Here is a 25,288-nt window from a genome sequence, read left to right on the forward strand (position 1 = left end):
GACCCACATGCGTCTCGGCCTTGCAAGGCAGCCCTGCCGCTTGTGGGCCCCAGGACGTGGACTAGACTGCCAGATGCACTTAGCATCCCAGAGCTTCAGCTTCCACTGCTGGATACGGCACAATGAGCGTCCCTCCCACAAGCAGAAGGGCACCTGGTCTGCGGTGAGCACTTCAAAGGGCTAGGGGTGTTTTTCTGTTTGTTTTTTGGTCACGCTGCAAGGCATGCAGGATCTTAGTTCCCCAACCAAGGACTGAACCCACACCTCCTGCAGTGGAGGCGTGGAATCTTGACCATCAGACCACCAGGGAAGGCCAGGGCTAGGCTTTATTGCCATCTCCATCTGCACAGGCAGTTGGGGAGTGCCCAGCAGGGCCCGAATTGCCTGTACGCCCAGTGTGTGAGTGGCCTGCTCCAGTCTCTCCTGGGCTCCCTGGGTGTCTGTGTGGGGGCCCGTCCCAGGATCCCTGCCAGCACAGGATGGGCAGGCCCAGGAGAGCCAGGTCGAGGCCCCAGGTGGGCGCTGTCTCCATAGTCCATAGCCCAGCAGAGCCCCAGGGCTCTGGGTTGCTCTGCGGGCTCCTCCAGGCTCAGGGGCCCACTGCCCGTGGCCGATGTGGGGCTGTGGGCGGCAGGTGGACCAAGACGGGCTCGGGGTTCCCCGTCGTGTCCACAGCGCGTAGGTGCAGGAGACCCAGGAAGGCCTCGGGTGCAATGCTGGTCATGTGAAGCCTGTTGGCCCTGGACCGAGAGATGGGTGTGAGGGCATGTTCCAGGGGAGAGGCCCACCTGGGCCCGCTCATAGCCCACAGCCCTGCCCTGCCTACCTGGAGTTTCCTAACCCGGCCACCCGCAGGGTACCTGAGGAAGAGGGCACGCAGGCGTGGTGTGCTGAGAAAGGCTTCAGGGCCCACGTGGCCGATGCGGTTGCCCTGCAGGTGCAGCTCCTCCAGGGCCTCGGGTAGGTCAGGGGGCACGAAGGACAGCTCGTTGTGGCTGAGGTCCAGCACCTGGGCAGGCAAGCAGAGATGGCGCCATGGTGGCCTCAGACCCTGTGCCACCTGCTCCCCTCCCGGGCCCTCATGAACACCCAGTCTGGTTCTTCTGCCCCCTCCCCCCACCTACTTCATGGCTGCCAAGTCCTGCCTGCCACAGAGTGGGGCAGGCCTCATTCTAGGTGATGGGGGCCCAGACAGGGTCCCTGCCATGGGAGCCACTGATGCAGCTGATCACTCACAAAGACAGTATTGGGTTGACCCAAAAATTCTTCTGGGGTTTGCCGTAACATCTTACGGAAGAGCCTAATGAACTTTTGGGCCAACCCCATTCTTCCCTGGTGGCTCAGACGGTAAGAATCTGCCTGCAATGCAGGAGACCTGGGTTCCATCCCTGGGTCGGGAAGATCTCCTGGAGGAGGGCGTGGCATCCTAGGGCTGGCCTACATATAGTGGGGACTCTCTTTCCAGCATCTCAAGGCTTTCCAGGGGAGGAGCTGGGCAAGCTGGCAGAGGGCTGAAGGAGCTGCCTTGTGGATAGTATGGCCCACCAGCCTGCCCCTGACCTGCAGGGCTTGCAGCTCGTGCCAGGTGCCAGGCCCAATGTCACCCACACGCAGTCGGTTATGTGCCAGACTGAGCTCCTGAAGCTGGTGCAGGCCAGCCAGCGGCTCCGGCTCGAGGGCCCGCAGCTGGTTGCGCTGCAGTCGAAGGGTGTGCAGGCCAGTGGGCAGGCCGGAGGGCAGCTGGGTCAGCTGGTTGCCAGCCAGGTCAAGGCTGCGCAAGGCCCGCAGCCGGCGGAAGGCCTGGAAGTGCATGCGGGCGCTGGCCAGGCAGTTGTAGGCCAGGTTGAGCTCAGCCAATCGGGGTGTGGAGGCCAGGTCACGGGCACCCAGTGCGGCCACACGGTTGTGGGGCAGCACCAGGGCCCGCAGGCGACGGGGCAGTGCCTGGGGCACTCGGTCCAGCCTGTTGCCGTAGAGGTGCAGCGTGTGTAGGCCCCGCAGTGGCCGCAGCGCTCCAGCTGGCAGCCCCGTGGCCCCAAGTTGGTTGTGCTGAAGTAGCAGGTAGCGCAGGCCCCGCAGGCCGCCTAGCCGGGCCGCCTCCACCCAGCGGATTTGATTGCGGCCCAGATGCAGCACAGCCAGGGTGCGAGGCAGGCCGGCGGGCACCGCAGCCAGCTGGTTGTGGGACAGGTCCAGGTACTCCAGGCGGTGCAGCTTGCTGACAGGAGAGAGAAAGGTGGCGTCAGGCTGGGCATCCAGAGTGGAGGCCCCAGATGGATGCTGCAGGGCAAGTTGCAGTGGGGGGAGTTGAGGAGCTGTCCTGAGAGATGTCTGGGCTTTCCAGGTAGCTCAGTGGTCAAGAACCTGCCTGCCAGGGCAGGAGGAGATGCAGGTTCAGTCTCTGGGTCAGTAAGATCCTCTGGAGAAGGAAATGGCAACCTACTCCAGCATTCTTGTCTGGGAGACCTCATGGACAGAGGAGCCTGGTGAACTACAGTCCATGGGGTTGCAAAGAGTCAGACGTGACAGAGCATGTAAGCACACACCTGAGAGATATAAGGTGGAGATTTCAACTTGGGGGTGATGAGCTGAGAGATCTGGGCAGGAAGTAAGTCTGGGGTGACTAGGTCAGAGTTCTGGGTCTGAGATCTTCATGTGGCAGCTGTGATGTTGGGTAATAAGACCGAGGCACCAGGTGGTTGGAGGCAGGGTGCTTGGCCACGCCTGGTACACGGTAGGCACACACCAAATGAGGCTTTGAATTGGCCATAAAGCGGGGTAGTGAAATGGAGGGCTGGGGCTCCCAGATTCTAATTCCTCAGGCCCTACTGCCAGCACGAGCCTACACCCCCCCAAACCCCTGTTCCAGGCCCCACCTGAACGTGGTAGCATCCAGGCCACTGTCTGTCAGCTGGTTGTGCTGAAGGTAAAGCTCACGGAGGTGGGTCTGGCGGCTCAGGGCTCCTCGGGGCACCTTGGAGATGAGGTTGTTCTGGGAAGGGAGGAGAGGATGAGACTGAGGGTCCCGGGCAGAGGGCAATAGGGAGCCACAAAGGGCTTCTGAGTAAGGGACAAGGTGTTCTTTTGAACAAGGCTGCTCAGAGAGAGCCTGCTAGCTACCCATGCCAGAGGAAAGGACCCAAAGACACTTTTGACTGCTGGGAATACAAGGGGTCCCCCAGGACGGAGGTGTGGGGCCCCGAGGGGAGTGGGGATGTGGGGGTGGCTGGGCGGAGGGGGGCACCTGCAGGTGGAGCCGCTCCAGCGAGGGTGGCAGGCTGGGTGGCACGTAGCTGAGTTGGTTGCTGGAGAGACTGAGGGTGGCCACCGCCTCGGAGCCGTGGAAGGCATCAGGGGGCAGGCCGGCGTTGCTCAGCTGGTTGTTGTGGAGGTACACGGACCTGAGGGGAGCCAGGCTCCTGCCACCAGCCCGGCCCCAGCCTCCCCACCACCCCGTGCCCCAGCTCAGGGCAGGGTCAGTGTGTGTGTGTGTGTGCATGTCAGTGTGTGTGTGAGTGTGTGTGTGGGAGTGGTGTGACTGTGTGTGGGAGTGAATGTGTATTGAGTGTACGTGTGAGTTAGAGTGTGAGTATGTGTGAATGTGTGGGTGTATGTGTATATGTCAGTGTGTGTGTGTGTGTGTGTGTGTGATTTGTGTGGGTGGATGGGTGTGGCTGTGAGAGTATGTGAGTGTGTTGTGTATGTATGAGTTTGAGTGTGAGTATGTGAATGTATGATTGTATGTGTGAATGTGTGTGTTGAGTGTATGTGTGAATTTGAGTGTGAGTATGTGTGAATGTGTGTGGGTGCATGTGTGGGAGTGGTGTGGGTATGATTTGGGTGGGTGGGTGTGGCTGTGTGTTGAGTGTATGTGTGAGTTTGTATGTGTGAATGTGTGGGTGTATGTGTGTGTATGTCAGTGTGTGTGTGCATATGTGGGAGTAGTGGGTATGATTTGGGTGGGTGGGTGTGGCTGTGAGCGTATGAGAGGGTGTTAAGTGTGTGTGTGGGGTGTGTGTGTATGTCAGTGTGTGTGTGTGCGTGTGTGGGAGTGGTGTGGGTGTGATTTGTGTGTGTGGGTGGGTGTGGCTGTGAGTGTGTTGAGTGTGTGTGAGTTTGTGTGAATGTGTAGGTGTCTGTGTGTGTGTGTCTGTGTGTGTGTGTGCATGTGTGGGAGTGGTGTGGGTATGATTTGGGTGGGTGGGTGTGGCTGTGAGTGTATGAGAGTGTGTTGAGTGTATGTGTGAGTTTGAGTGTATGTGTGAATGTGTGGGGGTGTGTGGGGGTGTATGTCAGTGTGTGGGGGTGTGTGTACATGTGTGGGAGTGGTGTGCGTGTGATTTGTGTGTGTGGGTGGGTGTGGCTGTGAGTGTATGTGAGTGTGAGTTTGTGAGTATGTGTGAATGTGTGGGTGTATGTGTGTATGTCAGTGTGTGTGTGCATGTGTGGGTGGGTGGGTGTGGCTGTGAGTGTATGTGTGAGTTTGAGTATATGTGAGTGTGTGTGTGAGTGTGTTGAGTGTATGGTGTGTGTGTGTGAGTGGGTGGGTGGGTTGAGTGAATGTGTCTGAGTGTGTGTGTGAATGCCTGTGTGAATGTGTGGGTGTATATATGTGAGTATGTGTGTGTGGAGTGTATGCGTGAGTGTGTGCACTCTTCTCCAGTCTGAAATTCTCCAGACAGGACATCCGGGGCCCTGTCTCCCCCACCACCCAGAGCCTCCCCAGGGTTGGCTCATGACCCCGGTCAAGACCCCAGGGTGCAGAGTGACCCCAGGCCTATGCAAGACCCAGCGGGGCCTGGGCTGATCCAGGAGCTATACCTGAGCGCCGGCTTCTCCCCAAACGTGAGCGGGAAGATCTCAGTCACTTCGTTGGCAGCCAGATCAGCGACCCGGAGGGAGCGGGGCAGAAACTGGGGGGCCACAGAGAGCTGCGGGAGCACAGGCACAGTGGTCCCGGTGGCACGGCCGTCCTGCCCCAGCCCGCCTGCCGCCCAGTCAACTCAGTGCTGTGGGACCCCCGCTGGCTGACCCTTGCCGGCCAGCCTGGGGCAGGCTGGGGCGCGGCGGGGCGCTCACCTTGTTGTGGGCCACGTAGATGTGCTGCAGCTGTGTGAGCGACTCGAAGGCCTCGTCGGGCAGGCCTGTGCATAAGGCGGGCAGTGAGGGGCCCTCCGGGCCGGGGGCGAGGGCAAGGACGAGGGCAGCCTGTGTTCCCACCCAGCATGGAGGCTGGCGGAGGCTCCTCTGGGCCCCGCCCCCGCCGTGTCCTCCAAAGCCACAGCCCCTGCCCCCACCCCCTAAGTTTCCATCCTGCTCAGCAAAGGGCCGTTCTGGGAACTGCCGCAGAGCTGCCCACAGAGCCAGACGGGGACGGAGAGGCCAGCAGGGACCGGGCTGTGGAGGGGCCTCCTGTTGTCCCTGCACTCACCCTCAGAGGAGATGAGGTTGTTGTGGAGGTTGAGGGTCCGCAGCCCGCTGAGACGTGACAGCTCGTTGTAGGGAAGCTCCTGGAGCTGGTTGTTCTGCAGGGCAGGCCGGGGTTGGGGGCGACATTCACACCCTGACCCCCGTGGCCCTGGGCCCTCAACCAATGGCCCCAAGCCCTGCTTCTCGGCATCCCTTCAGCCTAAGCAGGAAGCCCCGACACCCTTTCACCCTGTTGTTTGATGTTGTTGAGTCCCTCTGTCATATCTTTTTTCTGACCCCATGGACTGTAGCCTACCATGTCCCTCTGTCCATGGGATTCTCCAGGCAAGAATACTAGAGTGGGTTGCCATGCCCTCCTCCAGGGGATCTTCCTGACCCAGGGATTGAACTCCCGTCTCCTGCTTGGCAGGAGGGTTCTTTACCACTGAACCTTCACCCTGTACTTGATCCCAAAGGCATTACTTCGTAACAACCCAGTAACAAAAAGACCCTGGCCCCCAATGCCCCATCCACCCCTACAGTTGACCCTGGATGCCTCATTACACTTGACCTCAAGCAACCCCGTAATCAGCAGACATTGACCCTCCGACACCCCTAAGCCCTCAGCCCCTCCCCACTTTCAGCATCTGTGGCTCCCACCTCCTCTCACCTGACTGCTGCACAGACCCCTGCGTGCTCATCAAGACCAACTCCCGTCTGTGTCACGACCCACACGCTCAGCGCCTCACCCCTGCATGGGGACCCCGCAGCCCCAACCCCGGCACTCCGCAGGCTCCCCCGTCCACCCTGGGAGCCGCCCTGCACCCACACGCCGGCCCCACCTGCAGGGAGAGGTGCTCAGCAGCCCTGGTGATGTTGTCCGGGAACACCCGGAGGTCCAGGCCGTCGCAGTCCACTGTGTCGAGCCGGGGGCAGGAGCAGCGTGGGGGGCAGGCCCGGGGTGGGGGCTGGGAGCTCTCCCCCAGGTGGGGGAAGGAGGCGTCATCCTCCATGCCAAGAGTGGGTGGGGGGCCAGGCAGCAGCAGGAGCAGCAGCAATAGGCTCAGTCGCTGGGAGTTGAGGGACAGGTCAGGGTGTCCCCAGGCTGGGCACCGGGTCACCATGGCAACGTAAGCATCCCCGCAGGGTTGGGGGTGTGCAGCAGGCAGGCAGGCCCCACCCTCAGACCCGCCCCCGCCCCACCTTACCATAGCCAGCCCCGCTCTGCTGTCTTGCCCGAACTGCTGACCAGGGTTCCTTAATGGAAACCAGGCGGTCACCTCTGGAGGTTGTGCTGTGGCCGCCACCGCCCCCCATCTCACACAAACCCCCCTCCTCCCCCCCAGCCTGTTCCCCCAGGGGCTCAGGGGAGCTGGCCCACCCTTTTCCCGCCCTGCGGAGGGCGGGCAGGCGCCGGACGGGGTGGTGAGGACCGGCCAGCCCATCCCCTTGGTCCCACCCGCCTCCCCCAACCACCCCAGCTCCGCTTGCGTAACCTCGGCCAGCCTGGGCCGGGCCACAGGAGCGAGGAATGCTTGGGGGAAAGCTGAGATTCGCCCTGTCTGGTATTTGGGCCGACCGCAGGAGTAGGGGTGGAGGCAGAGGAGTGGACACTTCAGGGCACAGGAGGGTCCCCAAGGAGCCGGGGCTGGGAACAAGGGCCAGGGCAGGCCTGGGCTCAGCCTGCCGGTCCAGACGCCAGCCTGGGGTGCTCCCAGTCAGGCCTGCCATCTGGGCCCCTCCTCCCCTCTGCCAGCTGGACTCACTGGCAGCTAGACTCCCCCTGTACCCAAATGGCCACAGCCGCCGCCCAAGAGGAAATTACAAGTATTGAGGCACCAGCCGTGTGGTTAAGGATGTGCTCTCAGTGGCAGCCTGCCTGGGCTTGAACCTGGCCTCTGCCACCTCTCCTGGCCTTGGTTTCCCATTCTATAGAGTGGGGGAATGGTTGTCTTGCCCTCCTGAGAGTGGTGTAAGGATTGAAGGAGATAACGCATAAGAAGGCGGTGAGAGAGGCGACTTCCCTGGTGGTCCAGTGGCTAAGACTGTGCGCTCTCAATTCAGGGGGCAGGTTCGATTACCGGTCAGGGGACTGGATCCCATATGCCACAACTAAGACCCAGCGCAGCCAAATAAATGCATGACTGTTCACGCGCTTGGTCGCTCGGTCACGTCTGACTCTTTGTGACTCTACGAACTGTAGTCCACCAGGCTCCTCTGTCCATGGGATTCTCCGGGCAAGAATAGTGGAGTGGGTTGCCATTTCCTTCTCCAGGGAATCTTCCCAACCCAGGGATCGAACCTGCATCTCCTGCATTGGCAGGCGGGTTCTTTGCCACTGAGCCTCCAGGGAAATCCAAATGCGTGAATTAAGAAAAAAAAACAAAGGTAAGATAGCACCTAGCTCATACCAGGGTCTCAAGAGCAGAGTGTCAGTGTGTGCCGAGGGGTGAGGAAGCCCATCTCGGCCCCAGGTCCCGTCCCCCGAGATGTGCCACTTAACGGCAAGACTTTAGACCAGTCATTTCCCTGCCCAAACCTCAGCTTTCCCACACATAACATGAAGATGACAGAAGATCCTTTTTCAAAAGACTGTCACGAGACAGGGACTTCCCTAGCGGTCCAGTGTCTGAGACTCTGAGCTCCCAATGCGTGGGGCCCACATTTGATTCCTGATCGGGAAACTGGGTCCCACATGCCACAACTGAGCATTCACGTGCCACAGCTAAGACCTGGAGCAGCCAAATAAAATTTATTTATTTATTTTTAAGAAAAGAGGCTGTCACAAGACGAAACCACATAGTGAGAAGGAAAAAACTAAGCAACTGCCCCCAGTTTTTCCCAGAAGGAAAAAACTAAGCAACTGGGTGGGAGTGGCTGATGGGCTGCTTAAAGGGCATGATGGAGGTTGGGGTCTCTCCAAAACAGACGGAGATGAAGATTTAGTGCCATTGCCTCAGAGACAGCAGCTGTAGGGGAGCAGGGATGTGGCAGACGGGAGGAAGGGAGCAGTCAGTAATTGATGAGGTATCACTGGAGTAAGCAACTTGCCCTGGAACTTAATCAACTTTAGCTTTCAAAATTCTGCATCTGAGGAACACTCAGTCCTGGGCACACTGGGATGGTTGGTCATTCTCATCATCAAGCAAATTTTCATGGCAGGCAGCTGGAGCTCAGGAGCTGGGCTCCTGCAAGGGAGCCCTGGGAGGTCAGAGTCATCCCACACCAGGGGTGAGAGAGCTGAGGTATTGATCCTCCAACTCCCTCCATTGGTCGCTGGTTGGGGGCTACACCCAAGGGACCTGAATTCCCTGGCGGTTTGGGTAGAGCAGGTTTCACCCCTAAAGAGATATTAGGGATTTCCCTGGTGATCTGGTGGTTAAGAATCCGCCTTGCAATGCAGGGGACACGGGTTCAATCCCTGGTCAGGGTACTAAGACCCCACATGCCGCAGGGCAGCAAAGCCAATGAGCCAGAACTACTGAGCACAAGCACTCCAGAGTCATGAGGAGAGATCCCACATGATACAGTGACACTCGCTCGTGAGGCAACAAGACGCAGAGCAGCCAAATATAAATACATAAATAATTATTTTTTTTTAATAAAGAGCTAGGAGATGTTTGCTGGTGTGGCCCGAGGAGGGCATGGTAAGCCCCAGACAGAACCGACTACAGAGGATTTGGGGGGAGGGGTCATTGAGCCATGGGGTGATGGAGGTGAAGTGTATCAGGTCGGTGGGAAGAAAGAACCATGATGGGGAAGAATGATGGACAGAGACAGCGTGTCTGTATTATTAATCCCTCTTTTACAGAAGAAGAAACTTGGCCCCAAAGAGGGAGTCATTTAACCGTGTTTCCTAGAACTGCATGGCCTTCGGAAATGGGACGCTCAGGGATAGGATAGAAGACAGGACTTAGCTTCGACCAGAAGAGAACAACAGGCCTCCAAGTTCTCCATGTGGGACTGACAAGCAGGAGCTTGGACGTTGTGTAGCAGCTTCTTAGTCTCCAAAACAGAGTAATTAGAGAGTAATAGAGTAAATAAAACTCCAGGGAGTTAAAGAACTACTGAACTGATCCCAGCCACAGGGACGTGACAATGAGAACCAAACCATTAATACGTGAGTTTCTGGCAGGAAACTCTTAAAGATGCAAAGGAATAGAGAATCAAAGCAAACTAACGAATACAAACCAGGGTATTTATTAACTCTTGAATAGAAATGTTGAAGGGGTGTCCTTCAAGCATAGCTAGGTCCAGGGGCTCAAATGACATCTTCAGTATGGAAACTCTCTCTACCTCTCAGCTCTACCAGCAGGCTCTTGTGTGTGGTGCCAAGATATCCCCAGCTTTAGTCCAGCTGAAAACCCCAAGGTTACACGTCATTGGCCTAGCATTGGTCACATGTCCATCTGGAATCAGTCCCTGTGGCTAGACAGATGGAATGTGATGATTGGTGGGGAACATAACCACCACTCTTGTAAATGACCCACAGGCCTTATCTTCCTGCAACAAACCCCCTTCTCTGCACTGTGCCGTGCCCAGCCCGTTTCAGTCCATCCCAGCTCTGCCCTGCCCAAGAGGGAGTTCTACAGGGGTGGTAAAAGAGTATGGTCTACCAATGTGGAGTCTGGCAGAATCAGAATGCATGTAGGATTGTGTCTGTATGTGTGGGGATGTTTGCATGAGGAGGGGGTGCTGGTGTCTCTTGGTTTTCCTGGGGCAGTGATCTCAGAGTAAGAAGGACTGTGGAATCAGGGGACAAAAGATAGTTGCAGGAACACCGTGGGAGCTAGGGCAGCAATCTGATCTCATTGTGTTCTTCAACTTTTTTTTTTATTAAAAAATTATTTATTTATTTATTATTTGGCTGTGCCAGGTCTTGGAGAAGGCAATGGCAAGCCACTCCAGTACTATTGCCTAGAAAATCCCATGGATGGAGGAGCCTGGTAGGCTGCAGTCCGTGGGGTCGCTAAGGGTCGGACACGACTGAGCGACTTCACTTTCACTTTTCACTTTCACACATTGGAGAAGGAAATGGCAACCCACTCCAGTGTTCTTGCCTGGAGAATCCCAGGGACGGGGGAGCCTGGTGGGCTTCCGTCTATGGGGTCACACAGAGTCGGACACGACTGAAGTGACTTAGCAGCAGCAGCAGCAGCAGTGCCAGGTCTTAGGGGCAGTACTTGAGATCTCTAGTTGCAGCATACAGGATCCTTTAGTCGTGGCATGTGGGGTCAAGAACCCTGGCCCCCTGCACTGGGAGCATAGAATCTTAGGCACAGGATCACCAGGAAAAGTCTTGATCTGGTGTCATTTTGGGTTGCGGGGAAGAAGGGGCAGGGTTGATGTGGGAGGGAGCAAGAAAATGATAGAAAACATAGCTTCCCAATGAGAAGAGGAAAGGAGGGGTCTTAACTCAGTACCAGTTAATGATCCCAAGGCATACCTTGGGCCTGCCCCTCCTCATCCTCTAATGGCATCCAGTCTTGACTCACAGGCTAAGGCCAAACTCCCCAATCAACCTTTATCTGATTGATAAGCCCCTCAAGATCTGGACCCAATCCATAAAACGAACTGGTACTTAGCCAGGCCTTATGGCTGCCTGGAATAAAATACTACATTTCCCAGGTTCCCTTGCAGGTAGATGAGGCCTTGCTATTGTACTGTATTCAGTCCTGTCTGACTTTGTGACCTCATGGACTGCAGTCAGCCAGGCTCCTCTGCCCATGGGATTTTCCAGGCAAGAATACTGGGGTGGGTTGCCATTTCCTACTCCACGGGATCTCCCCAACCAGGGATCGAACCCGTGTCTCTTGCCTCTCCTGCACTGGCAGGTGGATTATTTACCACTGCCACCACCTGAGAAGCCCTAGACATGGCCATATGACTATGTAAGCAGAAGTGATATGTACAACTTTGAGGAAAGGAAGGTGCCTTCTTATTTTCTGATGGAACATAGACGTGATGGCTGGAACGCCATCGGCTATCTTGGGCCATGACACTGCCTTCGGACTAGAAGCCTCGAATGGTGGAGCAACAAGATATTGTAGAAGGAAACTGGATCTCACATACCAAGGAAGACTGCTGTCCGTGAATTGACCAAAGTTTTAATCCCCTCCTATTGGCCGTGTTGGAGAAAGAGGGATCACCTGCCCTAAACAGTGGAAACACATGAGAGCCTAACACATGATACCCAACAGGATAGATGAGATCATCATCAGTTAATTGGTTACACACACTCACAGGCCGGAAGTGAAGGCAGACACTGAGCCACCAGGTGAGGGGTGCACTCAGGAGCAGAGTCAAGCAGCAGGGGCTGCGAGGAGATAACCGTGGTAGTGACAAACGTGTGGGCTAACCTCTGGTTCCCTTCCGAGGATGTGATTGGCTTGTTTGAATAATTTCTGACTGCCAGAGAGGTAAATCACATTAGGTCAAGGACCAGATGGGGGATGGCTGCTCTGGCTGATAGAGAAACGAGTCAGGCGGTTGGGGTGGGGGTGCATATCTGACAAAAGTGGAGAAATTTACACTGAGATCTTGGGGGCCCTGTGAGGGTCAAGGAGGTCAAAACAGCCCATGGAATTTCGGCCTTTCCACATAAGCAACACCAGTTATCTTGACCAGGAGAGAAAAATAGATATCTCTCTTGGTTAGCCATTTTTATTTTGGATTTTAACATTCCTTTATATTTCTTATTTTTATTTTTTCTCCCTCCCAACCCCCCACCCCTCTTGGCAGGGAGGAAGGGATGCAACCTGCAATTTGCAGCATCTTAGGTCTCCAACCAGGGATGGGGTCTGTACTACCTGCAGTGGAAGTGCAGAGTCCTAACCACTGGACCACCAGGGTCTAACATGTCCTCTGAGGTTCTACGTTGGTTGCATTTCACAAATTTTTATATGTAAGGTTTTTATTATTATTTAGTTTTGTGTCCTTGAAATTCCATATATATATTTTTTTTGGTTTCACAGGTGACTTAGAATTGTGTTCTCTACCCATCCACCCATCTTTTTTTAAAAAATTATTTATTTATTTGGCTGCACAGCATGTGGAACCTTAATTCCCGACCAGGGCTTGAACTTGCACCCCTGCATTGGAAGTACAGCATCTTAACCACTGGACTGCCAGGGAAGTGCCCCCACCCACACTTTTAATAATCTTAATGAACCTAATTTTAATGAATCTAATCCTAGTGGCGAAGGCTGTGAAGAAGGCTGATCGCCGAAGAATCGATGCTTTTGAACTGTGGTGCTGGAGAAGACTCTTGAGAGTCCCTTATACTGCAAGGAGATCCAACCAGTCCATTCTAGAGGAGATCAATCCTGGATGTTCACTGGAGGGACTGATGCTAAAGCTGAAACTGCAATACTTTGGCCACCTCATGCGATGAGTTGACTCACTGGAAAAGACTCTGATGCTGGGAAAGGTTGGGGGCGGGAGGAGAAGGGGACGACAGAGAATGAGATGGCTGGATGGCATCACCGACTCTGTGGACATGAGTTTGAGTGTACTCCGGGAGTTGGTGATGGATAGGGAGGCCTGGCGTGCTGTGATTCATGGGGTCGCGGAGAGTCGGACACGACTGAGCGACCGAACTGAACTGAACTGAACTGAATCCTAGTGGACACATGAGATATCCACAGAGGTGAGAATTGGAGACACAGCATGGATGCTGTTCACCAAGAAGAACATGTAGAAGGAGAAGAGAAGGGAGTTAAAGGGAGGACCTTGAAGGATGCTTAGGTTTGAGGTGTGGGTGGAAGAGAAGCCCTCGACGGCCATGGAGAAGGAGGGTCAGAAAGGAACCTGAAAGTATCTGGTAAAATGAAAGATGTGGGACTTCCCTGATGGTCCAGTGATAAAGAATCTGCCTGCCAATGCAGGGGACATGGATTCAATCCCTGGTCCCGGAAGATCCCACTTGCTGTGGGTAATTAAGCCTGTGCCGCCACGACTACTGAGCCTGTGCTCTAGAGCCCGAGAGCCACAATTATTGCACCCACGTGCCACAACTACTGAAGCCTATGCACCCTAAAGCCCAAGCTCTCCAACAAGGGAAGCCCCCACAGTGAGAAGCCCATGAAATGTAACTAGAGAAAGCCTGCGTGCAGCAATGAAGACCCAGCACAAAGATAAATAATGCAATTAATTAATTTAAAAAAACCTGAAGATGTGCCTACCATGTACTGGTTGGTGATGGTTCATTGTATGTGTCAAATATAGAATCACATGATAACATTTTATTGGGTCACAGGACGCCCAGATTAAATATTCTTCCTGCGCACATCTGCGAGGGTGTTTCCAGAGGAGATTAGTGTTGGAATCAGTGGACTTAGTAAACCTGGTGACCCTCCCCACTGTGCCTGGGCATCATTCAACTACAGCATCCCTGAGCAGAACAAAAGATGGAGGAAGCAGCCAATCACGCCTTTTCTCTCATGCTGCCTACTTGAGCTAGGACATCGGTCTTCTTTTGCTGCAGGACTGGGAGATGTGCCATCAGCTTCCCTAGTCCTCAGGACTCAAGCTGGAATAACGCCACCAGCTTTCCTGGGTCCTCAGCTTCCGGAGAGCAGTTTGGGGGCTTCTCATCCTCCATAATCACATAAGTCAACTCCTCATGCTAAATCTCCTCTTATTTATATAGATTTTACATACATAAAATGATATGCATATATGTAATATGAAAAAATATATAGTAACTATTATATATACACAAATACTATATATACACATATGAATATACACAATATTTTATATACACAAAATAATATATATACACATTATATATATGTATATACACACATATATGTCTAGCCACTCCAGTACTCTTGCCTAGAAAATCCCATGGACGGAGGAGCCTGGTAGGCTGCAGTCCATGGGGTCGCTACGAGTCAGACATGACTGAGCGACTTCACTTTCACTTTTCACTTTCACACATTGGAGAAGGAAATGGCAACCCACTCCAGTGTTCTTGCCTGGAGAATCCCAGGGACGGGGGAGCCTGGTGGGCTGCCGTCTATGGGGTCGCACAGAGTCGGACACAACTGAAGTGACTTAGCAGCAGCATATATATATATGGGCTTCCCTGGAAGCTCAGCTGGTAGACTCTACCTGCAATGCAGGAGACCCCAGTTCAATTCCTGAGTTGGGAAGATCCCCTGGAGAAGGGATAGGCTATCCACTCCAGTATTCTTGGGCTTCCCTAATGACTCAGTTGGTAAAGAACAATGTGGGAGACCTGGGTTCAATCCCTGGGTTGGGAAGATACCCTGGAGAAAGGCATGGCAACCCACTCCAGTACTCTTGCCTGGACAATCCCCATGGACCAAGGAGCCTAGTGGGCTGCCATCCATGGGGTCGCAAAGGGTCGGACATGCCTGAGCGACTGAGCACAAGGCACAGTACATGTGTGTGTGTGTGTGTGTGCTGTGCTGTGCTTAGTCCCTCATGCCAGGCTTCCCTGTCTTTCACCATTTCCTGGAGCTTGCTCAAACTCATGTCCATTGAGTCGGTGATGCCATCCAACCATCTCATCCTCTGTCATCTTCTTCTCCCCCTGCCTTCAATCTTTCCCAGCATCAGGGACTTTTCAAATGAGTCCACAGTTCACATCAGGTGGCCAAAGTATTGGAGATTCAGCTTCAGCATCAGTCCTTCCAATGAATCAAGTCCAACTCTTTGCAACCCCATGGACTATACAGGCCATGGAATTCTCCAGGCCAGAATACTGGAGTGGGTAGCCTATCCCTTCTCCAGCGGATCTTCCCAACTCAGGAATTGAACTGGGATCTCCTGCATTGCAAGTGGGTTCTTTATCAACTGAGCTACCAGGGAAACCCTTCCATCCAATGAATATTCAGGACTGATTTCCTTTAGTATTGACTGGCTTGATCTCCTTGCAGTCCAAGAGACTCTCAGTCTTCTCCAACACCACAGTTTGAAAGCGTCAGTTCTTTGGTGCTCAGCCTTCTTTATGGTCCGACTCACACATCCACACATGACTACTGGAAAAACCATAGCTTTTACAGACCTTTGTCGGCAAAGTAATGTCTTTGCTTTTTAATACACTCTCTAGGTTGGTCATAGCTTTTCTTCCAAGGAGCAAGCATCTTTTAATTTCATGGCTGCAGCCACCATCAGTAGTGACTTGGGAGCCCAAGAAAACAGTCTGTCATTGTTTCCATTGTTTACCCATTTATTTGCCATGAAGTGATGGGACTGGATGCCATGGTCTTTGTTTTTTTTAATGTTGAGTTTTAAGCCAGTTTTTTTCACTCTCCTCTTTCACTTTCATCAAGAGGCTCTCTAGTTCCTCTTCGATTTCTGCCATAAGGGTGGTGTGATCTGAATATCTTGAGGTTATGGATATTTCTCCAGGCAATCTTGATTCCAGCTTGTGCTTCCTCCAGTCCAGCATTTTGCATGACGTACTCTGCATATAAATTAAATAAACTGGGTGACGGTATACAGCCTTGATGTATTCCTTTCCCAATTTGGAACCGACGCTAACTGTTGCTTCTTGACCTGCATACAGGTTTCTTTACACACACACACACTATATATATATTATGTGTATTTATGTAAAATATTGTGTGTGTGTATACATACATACATCGGAGAAGGCAATGGCAAGCCACTCCAGTACTCTTGCCTAGAAAATCCCATGGATGGAGGACCCTGGTAGGCTGCAGTCCGTGGGGTCGCTAAGGGTCGGACACGACTGAGCGACTTCACTTTCACTTTTCACTTTCACACATTGGAGAAGGAAATGGCAACCCAGTCCAGTGTTCTTGCCTGGAGAATCCCAGGGATGGGGGAGCCTGGTGGGCTTCCGTCTATGGGGTCACATAGAGTCGGACACGACTGAAGTGACTTAGCATACATACATACATATGTATTTCCTTGAACTACATGGGTCCACTTATATGTGGATTATTTTCACTGAATTTCTTCGACAGTGTCACACCGTGATGGGCCGAATCTGCAGATCCAGAACCTCAAATTTGAAGGGTCAACTGAAACTTACACATGGATTTTTGACTCTGCAGAGGTATGGCCTCCAGCCCCCACAGTATTCAAAGGTTTTTTATATATATATATATATATAGAGAGAGAGAGAGAGGTGGGGCAGGCAAGACCATTCTACATAACAAATGACCGCAAAGATCAATGACTAAACACCACAGTCTCAACAGATCTCAGCAGGGTGTCAGAGTCGTAGTCATTCTGGGATCCAGTCCAACAGAGGCTGCACGGACCCGAACAGCAGTCTGTGCCTGGCTGGGGCAGTTGAAGAGAGAGACTCCCTATCACTTTTTCAGTGCCCCCACTCGGAAGGACCATCTACCCTCCCGCTCCTGCCTCACTGGTGAGGATTCATCTCCTGGTCCTGCCTGAATGCAAGGAAGGGGTGATGGGGTGTGGAGGCGGGGGTGGATGGGTGATCGGGTGGAGGGAGAGGAGCAAGTAGACTATTCACAGTATTATCCTCTCTGTGACACACAGGGACCAGCCATCTCTTCTGACATAGCCCCCAGCATGTCCACACACAGACTGCTCCCTGCAGTCATTAAACAGAGTAAAAAGTCTGTCGCCCTCCACTCCACAAAGCTAGCAACTTCACATCACGTCCTCAGAGAACCCCCTCACCAAATCCCCTGATCAGAAGCAGGTTGTTTTTTTTTCCCCTCCACTGTTTCTTCTTCCTTGCCTCATTTTTCTTCCTGGCATTTCTCACATCCTGATTTATGTATTTGCCCACTGTCCATCTCCCCCACCTGAGTATCAGCTCTACGGAGGTGGGCACTTGGCCATAGTCACTGCTGTGTCCCCAGACCGAGAACAGGGCCTCTCACATACCAGGTGATCAGTGAAAAAAATCTGGCTAAGAGGGGAATAGTAGGACTTTCTTGCAGTCCAGTAGTTGAGAGTCTGCCTGCCAACGCAGGGTACATAAGTCCTGGAGGACTTCACATGCCTCGGGGCAGCTAAGTCGGTGAGCCACAAATACTGAGACTCAGCTCTGGAGCCTGCGTCCACAACGAGAGTGTGTGTGTGCTCAGTCACTCAGTCGTGCCTGGCTCTTTGCGACCCCATGGACTGTAGCCTGTCAGGCTCTTTCGTCCGTGAGATTTCCCAGGCAAGAAATCTGGAGTGGGTTGCCATTTCCTTCTCCAAGGGGTCTTCCTGACCCAGGAATCACACCTGAGTCTCCAGTGTCTCCTGTATTGGTAGGCAGATTCTTTACCACGGCACCATGTGAAGCCCAAGAACTGCAACTAGAGAGTAGTCCCCCTGCTTGCCACAACCAGAGAAAGCCCACTCACAGCATCAAAGACCCAGCACAGCCGTAAATGAATAAATAGAAAAGAAGATGGGAATAGATAAACAGACAAAAAAAAGAAAAAAGGTGTCCTATTGAAATAGTAAGCAAACAGATCTAGGACCCACCGTGGACTTTATCTACACATACTTTATTCATTTCCCCCTGGGGCTGTTGTAACCAAGGATCACAAACTGGATGGCTTTAAACAGCAGCAATGGATTCATTTCAAAAGTCCAAATTGTTTATTTGGACTTGTGGAGGCTAAAAGCCCAAAGTCAAGGTGTTGGCAGGCTTGGTTCATTTTGGAAACTACTTGTTTGTCTCTCTTCCAGTTTCTAGTGGTTTCTGGCAATCTTTGCCATTCCCAGTGTTTCTAGCTCTGTCTCCCAAGTCCCTGCCTTGGTTTCCACATGGTCTTTTCCTCTCTATTTGTGTGTGTCTATCTATGCTTCTCCTCTTCTGTCTCTTTTAAGGATACTGGTCACTGGATTTAGGGCTAATCCAGGATAATCTCAAGATCCTTAATTTAATTACATCTCTCTCTCTCTCTCTCTTTTTTTCACAATAAAGTCATGCTCACATGTTCTGGGGTTAGGATGTCAGCACATCTGTTTGTGGATCACCATTCAAACCACTACATGGATTAGAGTGAGGACAGCTAACAAGAAGACAAAAAAGTTGCAGAGTGAGGCTAACAATCACATTTTCATAAACTAAATATTTTCATGAGTTGGTTGTCTCAGAGGGGAGAACTGGGTGGCTGGGGCTGAGAGGAGAGGCGGGCCTTGCCACGTTACGTACTCGTGTATCTGTTGAATAAAAAATTTGACCAAAGGCTCCCCTGGTGGCTCAGTGATAAAGAATCTGCCTTCCAATGCAGGAGACATGGGTTCAATCCCAGGACCAGGAAGGTCCCACATGCTGCTGAGCAACTAAGCCCTGTACCACAACTACTAAGCCTGTGCTCTAGAGCCTGGGAACTGCAACTGCTGAAGCCCATGAGCCTAGAGCCTGTGCTCCACAACAAGAGAAGCCACAGCAATGAGAAGCCCATGCATGGCACCTAGAGAGTAGCTCTGTTTGCCACAACTAGAGAAAAGCCCATGCTGCGCAGCCAAAAGTAAATAATAAAGTCAGTATGGACCTAACAGAAGCAGAAGATATTAAGAAGAGGTGGCAAGAATACACAGAAGAACTGTACAAAAAAGATCTTCATGACCCAGATAATCATGATGGTGTGATCACTCGCCTAGAGCCAGACATCCTGGAATGTGAAGTCAAGTGTGCCTTAGGAAGCATCACTATGAACAAAGCTAGGGGAGGTGATGGAACTCCAGTTGAGCTATTTCAAATCCTTAAAGATGATGCTGTGAAAGTGCTGCACTCAATATGCCAGCAAATTTGGAAAACTCAGCAGTGGCCACAGGACTGGAAAAGGTCAGTTTTCATTCCAATCCCTAAGAAAGGCAATGCCAAAGAATGCTCAAACTACTGCACAATTGCACTCATCTCACACGCTAGTAAAGTCACGCTCAAAATTCTCCAAGCCAGGCTTCGACAATACGTGAACCATGAACTTCCAGATGTTCAAGCAGGTTTTAGAAAAGGCAGAGGAACCAGAGATCAAATTGCCAACATCCGCTGGATCATGGAAAAAGCAAGAGAGTTCCAGAACAACATCTATTTCTGCTTCATTGACTATGCCAAAGCCTTTGACTGTGTGGATCACAATGAACTGTGGAAAATTCTGAAAGAGATGGGAATACCAGACCACCTGACCTGACTCTTGAGAAATCTGTATGCAGGTCAGGAAACAGCAGTTAGAACCGGACATGGAACAACAGACTGGTTCCAAATAGGAAAAGGAGTACGTCAAGACTGTATATTGTCACCCTGCTTATTTAACTTCTATGCAGAGTACATCATGAGGAACGCTGGGCTGGAAGAAGCACAAGCCGGAATCAAGATTGCCGGGAGAAATATCAATAACCTCAGATATGCAGATGACACCACCCTTATGGCAGAAAGTGAAGAGGAACTAAAAAGCCTCTTGAGAAAAGTGAAAGAGGGGAGTGAAAAAGTTGGCTTAAAGCTCAAGATTCAGAAAACTAAGATCATGGCATCTGGTCCCATCACTTCATGGCAAATAGATGGGGAAACAGTGGAAACAGTGTCAGACTTTATTTTTTTTGGCTCCAGGATCACTGCAGATGGTGACTGCAACCATGAAATTAAAGGACGCTTACTCCTTGGAAAGTTATGACCAACATAGATAGCATATTAAAAAGCAGAGACATTACTTTGCCAACAAAGGTCCATCTAGTCAAGGCTATGGTTTTTCCAGTGGTCACGTATGGATGTGAGAGTTGGACCCTGAAGAAAGCTGATCGCCAAAGAATTGATGCTTTTGAACTGTAGTGCTGGAGAAGACTCTTGAGAGTCCCTTGGACTGCAAGGAGATCCAACCAGTCCATTCTAAAGGAGATCAGTCCTGGGTGTTCATTGGAAGGACTGATGCTGAAGCTGAAACCAATACTTTGGCCACCTGATACGAAGAGCTGACTCATTTGAAAAGACCCTGATGCTGGGAAAGACTGAAGGCAGGAGGAGAAGGGGACGACAGAGGATGAGATGGTTGGATGGCATCACAGACTCAATGGAGATGAGTTTGAGTGAACTCCACGAGTTGGTGATGGACAGGGAGACCTGGCATGCTGTGGTCCACGGTGTCGTAAAGAGTCGGACACAACTGAGCGACTGAACTGAACTGTATACAATATATACACGAATTGTTCATATTTATTAAAAATAAACTGTATTAGTTCATATACAGGTTTGGTCACAGTAAATTACAGTGGCTTCTTTGAAGGTGGGTGGCTGCGCTGGGTCTTCACTGTGGCACACAGGCTTTCTCTAGTTGCACTGTGAGGGGGCCTCTCTAGCTGTGCAGCACGGGCTCTGCACTGAGCACACTCAGTAGTTGTAGCTTGTGGCGTAGCTGCTCAGTGGCATGTGGACTCTTAGTTCCCTGATCAGGAGTTGAACCCGAGTCCCCTGTATTAGAATGTGGTTCTTAACCACTGGACCACCAGAGAATTCCCAACAGTAGCTCCCTAAGGTCATCTTGTATCCTTTCAATCCCATGTTTGTCTCTGCCCCAACAGATGGACCCCTACTCAGAACCGACCACACCTTTCTGTGGGTCTACATATACAGTAGAATCTACATATCTTAAGCGTGAGTCAACCACAGGTCCATGGAAGCTGTAACACTGCCGTGTTGGGAGAAGGAAACACAGAGAGGGCACCAAGCTTTGGGCAGGAGGCTTCCCAGGGAGGTTACATCTATTTTTAAACAAGAATATGGATACCTTTCTTGACTGGGGTGCTCCCAGCAGGGATGAGTGACACCAGATTGCTGTGTTTCTTACCTGGTAAAGGACACATGTGAAGCAGTCTGACAACGTCAAGTGTTGCTAAGGATGTGGAGCAACTAGAATGCTCACACATCATTGTTACGGGTGTAGATGGATACAACCACTTTGGAAAAACAATGTGACCCATACCAGCAATTCCACTCCAACGTATGACCTTAGATAAACTCTTGCACAGGTTCTCTGGGAGATATGTACAAGAGGGCTCTGTGAAGCACTGATCATGCTTTGATGATCAAGCATTGATCATTGATGCTTCCTCAAACTGGAAACAGCTGCACTTTCAACTGACAGGACAGTAGAGAATGATGGTGCATTCACTACATGGTAGTGTAGGGCTTCCCAAGTGGCTGGTGCTAATGGTGAAGAACCCGCCTGCCAACGCAGGAGACATAAGAGACACAGGTTCGATCCCTGGATTGGGAAGATCCTCTGGAGAAGGAAATGGCACCCCACTCCAGTATTCTTGCCTGGAGACTCCCATAGACAGAGAAGCCTGGTAGGTTATAGTGTAAGGGGTCACAAAGAGTCGGACATGACTGAAGCAACTTAGCACAGTGAAAACAAACACACCCCCAACTACACACAATACGGATGAATCACAGGAGCAGATCACTGAGTGAAAACGCAAATCATAAGAGAGTCCCACCATTATGAATCCATTTGTATAAAGGTACAAAGCAGGCAAAATAAACACTATGTTCTTTAGGAATATAAACATAATGAGAATGGTAGGACAAAATTCTAGGATGCTGTTACCTTGACAGGGAATAAAGATACTGGGATCATCAATGATATTGACAATGTTTTTATTCTTATACAAGGCATATGTGTGTGCGAAGTCCACATGTATGTGCCAAGTTGACTCCAACCTCAGCACATCATCCGAATGGAATGCACGAAAGAATTCAAGTGAGAACTGCCCAGCTGAATCCAGCCGACTCAGGATTGTAAGAGATAGTAATACTAACTTCCCTGGTGGTCTAGTAGTTAAGAATCCGCCATGTACTGCAGGAGACACAGGATCCATCCCTGGCCTGGGAGGATCCCATGGGCCTTGGAGCAACCCAGCCTGTGTACCACAACTCCTGAGTCAGTGCTCTAGATCCCAAGAACTGCAACTACCAAGCTCTCATGCCGCAACTACTGAAGCCCTCTCACCTTAGAACCTGTGCTCAACAAGAGAAGCCACCGTGATGGGAAGCCCGCGCACTGCAACTAGAGAGCAGCTCCCACTTGCCACAACTAGAGACAAGCCTGCCTGTGAACAGAGATACACATACATGAGTCCACCTCGCAATGCAAGGGACGCGAGTTCAATGCCTGCTTAGGGAACTAAGATCCCACATGCTGTGCAGCAACTAAGGCTGCGTGCCACAACTAATGAAGCCCACATGCTCTGGAGCTCCCATGCCACAACCAGAGAGTCCGTGTGCTGCAAAGAAGGATCCTGCACGATGTAGCGATGAAGAGGCTGCGTGCCACAACTAAGACCCAACCCAATCAAATAAATACATAAATATATAGAAAATGACTAAACGATTGTTGTAATTTTACACCGCTGGGTTTGGTGTTGTTTATTATACAACAATGGATAACTGATACAAGATCTCTTCCACCGGGGTAGGTGGGGCTCTGGAAAGGGGATGAGGGGCACTCATGTCTGGTTTCCTCCATCCTGCTGAAGGAGGGCACTGTCTTCCTTTCTTGCCTCCATCCCAATACCCAAGCCATGAGCATCACCCATCACCTTTGCATGTGATTACTTTTCTCTTTCTACTGCTATTATCTGAATTCAAGGCACCATCACCTCCCTCTCTAGCCTCTCTGAGGCCATTCTTGCACTTTGTCCCCTAAACTATCCTCTACACAGCAACCATAATGACTTGCCCCCCATCTCTTTAAAAACTTTTTATTTTGGAATACTTTTTGATTTACAGATGACTTGTCCTACAGGCTGTGCTTGGGTCCCCCTGAAATTCAAAGGTTGAAGCCCTAAACCCCAGTGTGATGGTATTAGGAGATGGGGGTCTTTGGGAAGTAATTAGGTCAGGCAGGTGGAGCCTTTATGAATGGAATTAGTGCCCTTACAGGTAAAGAACCTGCTTGACAATACAGGAGATATAAGAGATGTGAGTTAGATCCCTGGTCAGGAAAATTCTCTGGAGGAGGGCGTGGCAACCACCTCCAGTATTCTTGCCTGGAGAATCCCACGGACAGAGGGGCCTGGCGGACTAGAGTCCATAGGGTAGCAAAAAGTCGCACACAAGTGAAGAAGCTTAGTACTGCAGAGCACATAATGCCCTTATAAGGGAACTTTTGAGCCCTCTGCCTCTCTCTCTTCCTCCCTATTCCCTGTCTCTGTTTCTATCTCTACGTCTCTCTCTCTGCCATATGAGGGTGCAGCAAGGAAATGCTGCCCACAATAAAGGAAGTGGGTCCTCACCAAATACCCGATCTGCCAGAACCTAGATCTTGGATTTCCCAGCCTCCAGGACTGTGAGAAATAAATGTTTGTTGCAAACCCACCCAGTCTGTAATATTTTTGCTATAGCAGCTTGATCAGACTACAATGTGCAAAGGAGGTGGTTGGTACAAAGAATTCTTGTCTACCCTCCACCCAACTGCCCCGAATGTTAATATATTGCCTAACCAGGCATATTTGTCACAACTAAGAGATTAACTAATGTTGATATAACACTATTTACTAAACTACAGACATAAAGTCAGTTTCCCCCGTTTTACTCTGATGTCCTTTTGTGGTTCAGGATCACATCTAACATTTCATTTGGTTATCACATCATCTTCTTAGACTCCTTTAAACTGTGCCAGTTTCTTGGTCATGTTTTCTCATGACCTCGACACTTCTGAAGTATACTGGTTAGGACTTTTGTAGAAAGTCCTGTCCCTCCATTTGGGACAATCACCTGATGTTTTCTCATTAGATGGAGGTTATGGGTTTTGAAGAGAATACCAGACAAGTGCAAGTGTCCTCACATCACATCAAGTGCCCATGACATGCACACAACTTATCACTATAATGATAAACTTGATCACTTGATTGAGGTGTTATCTGCCAAGTTTCTTCACTGCCAGACTACATTTTCCCTTTCCATTCTTTTTTCTAAAAGTGAGTCACTAGGGACTTCCATGGTGGTCCAGAGGTTAAGAATCTGCCTTGCAATGCAGGGGACACTGGTTTGATCTCTGGTGGGGGAACTACAATCCCACATGCCATGAGGCATCTGAGCCCACCAGCTACAACTACTGAGCCTGTGCACTCTGGAGTCTACGCACCACAACTAGAGAGTCTGTGTGCTGCGATCAACAAAAGATCTCCCACGATGCAACTAAGACCTGACACAGCCACATATATAAGCCCTGTCTTATTCAACTGAACATAGTAGGTTCTCAGTAAGTATTTATTGAATAAATGAAGACAGAGGTTGGAAGAACATGAAAGCCAGATCCATTCTATTCTTCTCTAATTATGGTCACAACACTCACGCATCTGAGTTGTATATGTGCCAGATGTTCAGGAGCAGTACACTGTAAGCCTCAGTTTCATCACGTTTAAAACGAAGATAATAAAAGGATCCATCTCCAAAACGGCTTTGAAAGTTAAATAAGCTAAAGCACAGGAAGATGATACTCATATCTGACATTAAACAACTGTTATTACTATTATCTATAAAATGGGCATAACAGTGATCTACTACATAGGATTCTAAGTGCAGAACTGTTTCTGGTAAGTGTAAAGTACTATATAAATGATTAATGTTGTTATTACCATCATCATGATCTGGTCAGGCCGCCCGCCAGTCCATCTGAATTTGTTTTTTTCTCACGCCCCTCTGCACGGTGGGGTTTTAGTCCCTGGACCAGGGATGGAACCCATACCTCCTGCAGTTGAAGCCATGAGAAGTCCTGAAACCACTGGACGGCCAGGGAAGTCCTGAAAGATGTTTGAATCAATTTCATCTTTTTATTTTGTAAATCGCTTTCCTTAGCCCGGCCGGTGGCCCCAGGATGTTTGCCAGAACTTCGCTGTAACCAGACTGGGCGCGGATATCCTTGGGCTGGGGATTATGACCCTTCTGGACCACAGGCGCCCA

At 51.1% G+C, this 25,288-nt stretch overlaps 1 protein-coding gene across 5 annotated transcripts; it reads right to left on the reverse strand.

Moving 5' to 3' along the window:
* Nucleotides 1-325: 325 nt before the first annotated feature.
* Nucleotides 326-25,221, reverse strand: PODNL1 (podocan like 1). 5 transcript variants are annotated; one of them, XM_055430154.2, is made up of 11 exons: nucleotides 24,964-25,215; nucleotides 6,618-6,666; nucleotides 6,252-6,479; nucleotides 5,432-5,525; nucleotides 5,080-5,144; nucleotides 4,822-4,931; nucleotides 3,245-3,401; nucleotides 2,877-2,992; nucleotides 1,561-2,218; nucleotides 861-1,009; nucleotides 326-740 (listed from the first exon to the last, which is right to left on the reverse strand). In XM_055430154.2, exons 2-11 carry the CDS (start codon nucleotides 6,618-6,620, stop codon nucleotides 590-592), a joined length of 1,731 nt encoding a protein of 576 aa, XP_055286129.2. In that variant the 5' UTR covers nucleotides 6,621-6,666; nucleotides 24,964-25,215; the 3' UTR covers nucleotides 326-589. The 5 variants fall into 5 exon arrangements, with proteins under 5 accessions (XP_055286129.2, XP_088695212.1, XP_088695213.1 ...); XM_088839086.1 differs by having other exon boundaries at nucleotides 25,074-25,162; XM_088839087.1 differs by lacking the exons at nucleotides 6,252-6,479; nucleotides 6,618-6,666 and having other exon boundaries at nucleotides 25,074-25,221.
* Between the last annotated feature and the right edge of the window lie 67 nt (nucleotides 25,222-25,288).

Source organism: Moschus berezovskii, chromosome 8, assembly GCF_049115385.1.
Source record: "Moschus berezovskii isolate FMDL1 chromosome 8, NW_MosBer_1.0, whole genome shotgun sequence".
Taxonomy (NCBI): Eukaryota; Metazoa; Chordata; class Mammalia; order Artiodactyla; family Moschidae; genus Moschus; species Moschus berezovskii.

Coding starts and splice junctions, on each gene's coding strand:
- PODNL1 (XM_055430152.2), bottom strand. CDS start 6,620: ATGGTAAGGTGGGGCGGGGGCGGGTCTGAGGGTGGGGCCTGCCTGCCT. Junction 3,402..4,821: donor GGGGAGAAGCCGGCGCTCAG/GTATAGCTCCTG, acceptor GGCTCCCCTCAG/GTCCGTGTACCTCCACAACA. Junction 2,993..3,244: donor TGGAGCGGCTCCACCTGCAG/GTGCCCCCCTCC, acceptor CTCCCTTCCCAG/AACAACCTCATCTCCAAGGT.